This window comes from Diadema antillarum, unplaced genomic scaffold (assembly GCF_040938485.1).
Source record: "Diadema antillarum isolate AM-2024a unplaced genomic scaffold, OU_Dant_1.0 scf00000015, whole genome shotgun sequence".
Taxonomy (NCBI): domain Eukaryota; kingdom Metazoa; phylum Echinodermata; class Echinoidea; order Diadematoida; family Diadematidae; genus Diadema; species Diadema antillarum.
Genome location: NW_027270904.1, coordinates 1704108 through 1713500, shown reverse-complemented (window position 1 = coordinate 1713500; position 9393 = coordinate 1704108). Strand labels below are relative to the sequence as shown.

The 9393-nt window shown below is 40.9% G+C and overlaps 1 protein-coding gene across 1 annotated transcript; it reads right to left on the bottom strand.

The window, feature by feature from the left end:
* Positions 1–1651: 1651 nt before the first annotated feature.
* LOC139723710 (uncharacterized) lies at positions 1652–5432 on the bottom strand. Its single transcript, XM_071634935.1, has 3 exons — positions 4502–5432; positions 3416–3533; positions 1652–1947 (listed from the first exon to the last, which is right to left on the bottom strand). Exons 1-3 carry the CDS (start codon positions 4788–4790, stop codon positions 1758–1760), a joined length of 597 nt encoding a protein of 198 aa, XP_071491036.1. The 5' UTR covers positions 4791–5432; the 3' UTR covers positions 1652–1757.
* Between the last annotated feature and the right edge of the window lie 3961 nt (positions 5433–9393).

The following is a 9393-nucleotide window of genomic DNA, read 5'->3' as shown; positions in this document are numbered from 1 at the left end:
CTATGCACCTTTAAGTCAAGTTTGGATGGATTACTGCATGCTTATGAAAAGTTTGGCTAGCTACATACCCAGGCACATAAAATGTTAAACAAAACCTTAGACACTCATGGCTCTTGAAACGAATTGTCTGACTTTTCTCACACTTCACTGATGTGTTCTATTCATATTTTTGCATTCACTGAAGTCACATGCATACTCAGGGGTAAATATCCCCTTTAAAGGGATTGTATAGTTTTTGTTGAGAACTAACCACCTCAGGTTTCTAACAGTTTGGGGTGAGAAAATGAGAAACCTCTTACAAAATATGAAAGAGCATGCACTTCCAAGAGGAATTCAACATTCATTTGATGAAAATTAGTTTTGAAATGGCTGAGATACCCAAAACAGAACAATTCTAATAAAAGGTGGAATCCACCTTATATTATGATCGCCTTGTTTTACTTTGTTTTTGGATGTCTCAGCCATTCCAAAACCGATTTTCATCAAATAAACTTTGAATTCCTCTTAGAATGGTATGTTCTTTACTATTTTACAAATGGTTTCTTGATATCTCGCAAAAAGTTAAAAGCCCAATCTTCACCTCTACAAATACCATACCAACCCTGTAACCAGTTGAGGACGGTTTGATTTTGCTACAACACGAATTTCCCATAGACTCTTGCCCGAGTATACTCGGGACTTGTCCTCAACGGGTTAAGGTGATTAAGCTGTAAAGATACACAAATGTAAGTCGAGCAGGTGGGTAAATCTGACTTGCGAATGAGCCAACCTGGAGCAGAGTCCACCCAAATATGGAACGATTCAAGTTAGGGGCAGGACTTTAGGTGGACAGTCCCAAGTACATTCCACTCCTGGTCATCATGTTTTGGTTTACATTTGTAAAGGTTATGCACTTACTTAAATATGCATCATTTGGATGATTTCAGAGAAAATTTTCTACATCTAATCAATCAAAGACAATGGAAAGGTGAAGCATGAATCAATAGCTGCTACAGAATTTGTACACTATATACCAATAACATAGACAAGGTTGTGGGATGAGGAAATATCAGTATGTCTTTTTCTAATGGTTAAAAAAGAAACAAAAAAGGCTAATTGGTGTTCGCCACCCAGTGAATTTAAGGCTTGTTTCAGTTTTCAAATGATGAATTATGAAATCTTCCATGGAATAATCTGTTCAAAGAAGACTGACAGTCTTTATTACCTAGCCCACGCCACCGTCAGACCTTGCCTGAAAACGCAGTGGGGACATACAAGCAGCTGTGATATACATCCGCAAAGGGATAACAAATCTGTTGCAGCTTCAGATAATTATTATAATAATGATTTGCTTCTTAAATACCTTAACACTAGAGATATCCCTCAGATTATGATTACACATCATACTTGGCACAACACAAAGAATAATTATCACTTAATTTTGCATTGCAGCTTGCACTGAATAAAGAGCCAGCAAACTTCTTTTCATAATTTTCGAGGATAAGTCATACAACAAACTCAAAGCGTACTTCAGCTGGAGCTTTTCAATCTACAGGATGCATGCCATGCAACTCTTCCCAAATAAAACTACAAGAAAGGAGATTGTGATCGTCACCTGTGGAACCTTTCATGCGATTATCTGCACTGAGAAATACATGTCCCAGCCCACACAGACCTTTGATTTTTACAACTCGCCACGTACATGTATGAGCGCATAAGGGTCAAAGGGCATGCGTCTAGACTATGTCAGCTCCTGCAGCCTCCCATGGCTCCTCCGTTCAAGCTTCCTGCTGCTTCTTGTAGTGGTCGGGGTGACGACGCATGTTCTGCTCGGCCAGTGTCTCTCCCTTGCCGGCCCTCTGGTGCCCCCTGTAGATCATGGCCACGCAGCCCAGCATGGTGAGAATGCCGATGAAGATGTTGACGTAGATGCGGAACTTGTTACGTATCGAGTTCACCAAGTGAACGCTGGTGGAGATAAATGGCAGGAAAAAAAAAAGAGGGGGGGGGGGGATAAGCATCAACGCTGAAGATGAGGCATTTAAATCACTATGCAACATCAAAGAATCTGTCCAAGGGCTATGGCTGTTCTATATCATCCACATAAATCATTTAGCAAAATGAGGCCAATCTAGATGACTACCATACGTGCGTTTTCAACATGAGATTTCCATGTTCATTCTGTATACATACATGTACTGTACACATGAGCCACATATATATTTCAAAGGTAATGAATGTACTGAAAATCTGACAAAGTACATGCGTACATGTACATGTAAGCTTGCATTACATGTATCATTGCCATAACATTGTATGGTGTTACCAGTACATCTACAATCTACAGAACATCAGCAATGCCTTTCCTCATTTTTTGCACATCCTGTGAATTTTTATGCTTAGGTTTTGTAATTTGAGTAAAATATAAAAGGGTCTAAGGACATCACACTCACACTGAAATTTTAAAAAGCTCCTTTGGATAATAGTCCACTACTTTTGATCAGGAGGACAGAACATATGACACAGTTCAAACAGGAAGGATTTCTTGAAAAGATCCAAGTTGTGATCGTTTCCATAAGTAGAAATGAATGAGAGTGACAGCTCCCTCAGTCTAGATTCTTCAAGCTGCTAAACCTTACTGTATGCATTAAGTCTGGATATGGCATGAAGCAAAAATAAAGAAAAAGAAACGAAAGAGCCCAGGCTGATAGCCCTCTGATAATGGTAGAGGTCAAAAGTTTATGCACTCAAATTTCGCGCATACAAAATTGTTTGCCGAGAGCGACTGGTCTGGACTCTTTTCTTCTCCTGGCTGACGAATTCTTGGGATCATGCCACCACTTGACTCAACGCGTACAGCGAGGGTGAGCAGCTGCTTTAAAGGGTGTGTACAGTTCTGGTCGAGGTGAAGATTTAGCTTTTAACGTTTTGCGAGATATTCAGAAACTACTCTATGAGATGTCAAAGAGCATGCAGTTCTAAGGGGTATCAAAAGTTTATTCGATGAAAATCGGTTTTGAAATGGCTGAGATATCCAAAAACAAGGTGAAACAAAGATATCCTAATAAAGTTGGGGCATGTCGCCTTTTATTATTATCACTTTTTTGGATAGCTCAGCCATTTGAAAACCAATTTTCATCAAATAAACGTTGAATCCTTCTTAAAATTGACATGCTCTTTCATATTTCATAAGAGGCTTTTCATTATCTCACTTAGGAATGTTCAAAACATGAATCCCTACCTCAACCAGTACTGTACAGTCCCTTTAAAGAATAAAAATGGCATAAAAAAAGAGTCCAAAACCTAGACCACAGTTCCCCAGGCTACATCTGCCTCAGTATTCTACATCATATTGTTTCCATAGTATAATAATGCACATACAGGTACTGGGGTGTATATGACGGCTATGAGTCATTTGGACACTTGACTGACTTACGAGACGGTATCAGGCACTTCACCGACAGTTTTGTACTTCCCAAAGAATACAAGAAGCCTCTTGTCGAAGTTGGATGTTGCTCTGGCACCAAAGTGCTCATGCTGTGGGCTGCCTTGGACTGAAAAGAAACAATCACAACAAGAACATCAACAAAGATATAATTAACAAATACAAATGAATCATCTATCATGGTATCACATCAACTGCAATTAATTCCCAGCACTTACAGGAAACGTTTGTCTTTAAGCTCAACTAATCTCAACAAAGGCATGAGATGTATTTTGTTGGCATAGGCCAAGCATCTACAGATAGTTGCTTTACAAAATGCAGCACTGAGACAGTGTGACATGTATCATGAACACATCTGCAGATTCAGTGTGAATTTCTTCAATTTGTCTCCCTCTACAAATCAAATATTGTTAAGATCTCAACTGCTGATCTGTAAATTAACAAACATGTCAGAAAAACATACAATTATGCCTCTGGCACCACTTCGTGGCATAAAAAAGGCACCAGTGAGAATTGAACCTGTCATCTACTGCTTTGCGGGCAGCGACACTTCCACCAGCCTATCCCTGCATGGTTGCCAGAGGGAGATAAAAATTGAAGAAATTCACATCTGAACCTTCACCCCTCTGAATATTAACACAATATCTTTCTTTCACATCTGAAGGAAGATGCATGCAAAACAGCTAACTGCAAATTTCAAGACTGAGTTTAAACCATACCACACTTTTTATCCAAACTTATACAACTTACATATGTTTTTATGTGTTTGGTAAATATTCCTGTAGGAATTTACTGAAGAAAGATTTTCTGATTTTACAATGCAACTAGACTCTAAAAAGTGTAACGTTGAATTACTCATTCCCCAAAGTCCAATTATCACAGAAGGAAGATGATATTAATTAAAGATCGAATTCAGAGCAGCAAATTTAGTCATGTTAGTGATGACAATTGACAAGATGATAAAATTCGCCACCATAAAATCAAATTTATCTAGGACTTGATGAGTCAGAGTTGGGAATTTTATGACTAACAACCTGCATTATAAATAAAACAATTTAGTTCATTATAGACTTTCACCTCTGGTTACAGGCTCTTTGGTTGCAGCTTGCTTCTCGATTGGACTGATCTTTTGTGCGTCACAAAGTACAGCTCTGCTTGTGCTGAATGACTGCAGACGAGGGTTGGTCCAGACATTTTGACTGCCAAGTTCTTGGGATATCCACAGACGACTCTGTGGGACTGCGTTGCTGGTTCGGTAAGAAGCCAGAGAAACATATCTTGACCTTGTACCACCACCAGCCTTGTTCCCTGCTCGCAACAAAGAAAATGTCCCGCGAAATAGTGGGTAGAATCTTGATGACTGCATTGTCCCTTCTAGAAATTGTGCTAATTACGATGTAAACAAACCTTGCATTTCACGTTGCACCAATGACAATCGATGTTAATGGTTCCCTTAACGTTCTAAGATTAAGAAGCTACGGCAAGACGCTGTTGAACGTGCACCTTGTAAATGTTGATCTTCCAGCTTCTTCGACAAGGCAAGTTACTCTTCAACATGTCCAAGCACAAAATGAATGTCAAATGCCAATCTGGTCAATTTTCAAAAGTTAAAGATATCCGAAAATGTCTCTGGTTGTCACCCAAGGTCTTGTTCCCACCTACCTGGTTACGCTGTACAATAACAGGGACAACCTAGTCAAAATATGGATGCACGTAAAACGCACGTAGACGTCTATTGTTGAAAGCAAACCGTCGCACCGTGGTGGTGGTACACGTGAAACACGTCGCCTAAAATGGGACCCAGCTGCAGTGATGTGGTTTACCTCAGCAGATTACTTCAAAACGGAGTCGTACTATGACCTAGATCAACCAAAATCCGACGAGCTAAGCTAAACAGCAGCTTCGTAAGTTTCACTGGGATGCTAAAGCAGGCCTGAGGGTGAGGCGGCGAGGCAGTGAGGATCGGGATCAGGGAACCTGTCCTGCGACAGACGAGGGGAACGTGCGGGGAAAGTGTCTGAGCATGGACGATCGCGAGGTCGGTCGCTGGCTGCACCTGGTCGACCGAAGCTAGCTAGCTAGCATGCTCCAGCAGCTGGGGTCTGTTTTGGCGTGAATCTCACGTACTCTCGTGTTCTGCATTCATTCATATTCATAACATTGTTGAAAAGATATCATGCATATTCAGTAAGTATGGCACAGCGTTGACAGACCCACAAGCTGAAAAGGTGGTGATTGAACTCTCGCTGTGAACCTGTCGTACTTCGAGAATCGGGTAAGGTCATGAGTAGTCAAACAAGGTTCAGTTTTTCCATTCCAGGTCCTGGCGATTTTTATTCGACTTCGCTTCTTGATTTGTACCACATTACCAGAAATGAGACACAAACCTATTGAAAATGACTGAGCGCGCTTATAGCCTATGTGACATAATCATGACTGGATAGGCCCTAGTATATAGTTACTGGAGTATTCATTTCATTTCTTTGTTTGTCAAATTGCTGTTTAAAAACACAACATGGAAATTTGAGTTTTGTCACACGCCCAATTAACAAAATATCATCAAACATAGGGTACCTATAAGGAGTGGCAGATTCAGGATGTTGAAATGGGGGGGGGGGGGGGGGGGGCGCAATAAGTGGCGATCGAGGGTGTGGGAGGGGAATCCTGTAACTGTACCCCCCCCCCCCCCCCCTTATGGCAAGGGCTTAATTTTGACAAACGGAAATCATGCTGAAAAGTCCGCGCATTTTAGAACACTTTTCGCGGAGAAACACTGACTTGATTAAACAGTTATTCGATGACCTGGTCCCTGGTTCAATGAATGAAAGACCTGCATTTTTTCTTTTTTTTTTTCTTTCTTGCTTGTAGAATAGAAAGAGGAAAATGAAACACTTTTTTTAAATAGTGACAACAGAAATACTGACTTTGAATGGTCCCCGTTCGACTATCACAATCCTGAAAGCAGGGAGGGAGCAATTCAGTGACCCGGAGCGGGGAGAAGGGAGGTAGGAGGGGGTAACACCCCTCCTACGGTATATAAGGACTTTTGAAGAGAAAATAAAAAACATGTTTTAAAAATGTCGCATTTTGAGAGCACTTTTAGAGGAAAAACACTTGCTTAAACATTGTTATTTAATGAATAAAAGACCGTGGGTGGTTGGTCTGCAGCTTGTAAAATAGTAAAAGGAAAATGACACACCTCTTATTTTGTGATTTTTGACTTACCTGACTTTGAATGTTGAAGCACATCATTATTATGACCCGTTCAACTATCACGATCAAGCGGCGAGGGAGCGAAGCGACCGACTTGAGAGGGGTTGGGGTTCGGGAGAGGGTTTAGAATACCCCCACGGTAAGGACTAAAAAAAAAAAAAAACACTTCTAGAGGAAAACACTATTGTTATTCAATGAATAAAAGACCGGAATTGCAACTTTTTAGAATAAAAAAGAAAGAAAATAAAACACTTCTTGTTTTGGAGAAAATATAGACATAACAGCTTTAAATGTTGCACTTAAGCCCCCGTTCCACTATCACGATCTGGAACCCTATCTGATCTCGAATCATCAGATTGGGAAAGGGTGGGAAAAGCAAGCGTATACAGGGATCGGTTATCCTTCATATTATAGCAACATCGCTGTGACGACGGAGCAAAAGCGGGATTTTTTTTTTTCAGATCGGCGAGAAAATTAATCGAACATGTTCAAATGTATAATAAATCAATCAATTCCAAAGAAAATTAATGAGGCCCTATATAGAAATTAATGAGAACACATAATAGAACATGATTTCACTAAACAATATGCCTATTGTTTTAAGTAGACTGTTGTAGGGCCTATATCCATATAGACTCAGTGCTCAGTGACGGATCCAAGAGGGGCGCACCGGGCGCGCGCCCCTCTTGATTTTTTTTTTATTAGAGGGCACGTGCGCCCCTTTATTTTTATATTGCGCTCCGCTCCCCCCCCCCTTCCCGATTCCTGGATCCGCCCATGAGACTATTGCCCAAAATTCCATTAATACACACTCCTGCCCCCCCCCCCCCCCCTCTTGAACCAGCTAGCCTATATACTAGTACAAATGGCAGCCCCCTGGTGGATCGTTTAATTGCTATCATTGAATAAAATTTTACCAAAAAAAAAAAAAATCCAAATGACCCAAGGTGGCGAATCGATTTTGAATGGATGTTTGTTTCCATTTTCCAGCGGTGGAATTTGACTGTCGGGAGTTGTATTCAATGGTAACAGTTCGTTATTCCGAAGCTTTGTTATTCCGAAGGTTCATTAATCCGAAAATGAAATAGGGTCCTCATTCCGAATGTTCGTTGTTCCGGTGGTTCGTAATTGTTCCAAAGGTTTGTTAATCCGAAAATGAAAGAGGTTCGTTATTCCGAAACTTCGTAAATCCGAAAGTGAAATAAGGTATAGATACGTAATTCCGAAGGTTTGTTAGTAAGCACTGTCTATACATTTCGGATTAACGAATCTTATCATTTTCGGACCAGCGAACCTTCGGAATAACAAATCTTTTTTCTCTTTCGGACTATCGAACCTATCGAATAACGCCACAAAAATTATGTTCGGATTAACGAACCCTATGTTTCCTTTTCGGATAAACGAACCTCTACGTAAACGGGTCGGAATTGTTTGTTTCAAATTACGAACCTTCGTGATAACGAACCTAATTATGTTTTCGGATTTACGAACCTTCGGAATAACGAACATCATCCCCTTGTATTAACTATGTACATTTCGTTGAAGCAAAACATTTCAGCGAGGTAGGCCTATATAGGGGAAGACTTTTGGTAAAATAACTGAATGCATCAAAGAAGCAACGTGCAAGACATTGCAGGCATGGACCGTGTATGAAATCAGTGGAACAATGGTGTTGACGGAGCAAAATAATGGGTGGCGGCACAAATGTTTGTGTTTGGGTGGTTCATCAAGTGTATTTGCCTTGGGTTAAGTAGTTAACCGGTGTTGGAGAAAAACAAAACATCGGCGCGCCGATATTTGGAAAACCCAGGGAAACCCCGGGAGTTCTTGCCGCGGCGGCGGCAAACACTCCCGGGGTTTTCCAAATACTGACGCAAGCTGTAGGATATCTCTCCCCTGTCCACAGCACCACCCCTTCCCATATCACCCTTACCCCCATCCGAGCCTTGACAAAACACCCCAAAATTGACGACAGAGAACATGAAACTCACGAAATATCTGATTTATCAGGTATTTATAAAATAGCACATACAGCTTCACATAAAGTTGATATTTGAACACAGTCAGAAGTTGATCAAGTGAACTTGTCATTTTCCAAAGAATACGTCACTCCATCATCAAAACTGAGACTATATACGTCCTACTTTAAAAGGTGAATTTTCGAACAAAACGGAAAATACACATTCTGGGAACATTGTTAATAAGTTATTAACTCTGCTCTACTGCAGAATTTCTCCATAGAGTTGAATAGAAAACTTATCTGATCCGGATCAGAGCATCAATATAGAGCTTGATCATGTGATACAATGAACTACGTGTGCAAGACTGGTTGGGCAATATTGAGTAAAGCCACTGTCAGTGTCAAACCGTCGGGATCTTCTTGTGATGGTTTTTGTCGAGCCCACCGGAGGTGAGGGGAGACTAAGGGATCGCCTGCGGCGTCTGTCCGTCCGTCGTCCGTCCGTCGTCTGTCCGTAACGCTATAAAAACTTGAATAACTCTGTACTCTGGGCTTCAATTTGAATCAAACTTGGAGGGAAGAGTGGTCATACAAAGTTTTACCTTTCACCAAGTATGAAGGTCACCTCAAGGTTAAAGGTCACAGGCGGGGGTCAATGAACTTTTAGGGTCCAATGTTAAAGGGGAAGGCTAGTAACTGATCAGTGGGAATCAGTGGAAATGCTGGGAGATGATTGTTCCAATCCTTATGGGATTCATTCAAGAGTTCATTGTATATCTATTGTTGTGTGAAAATG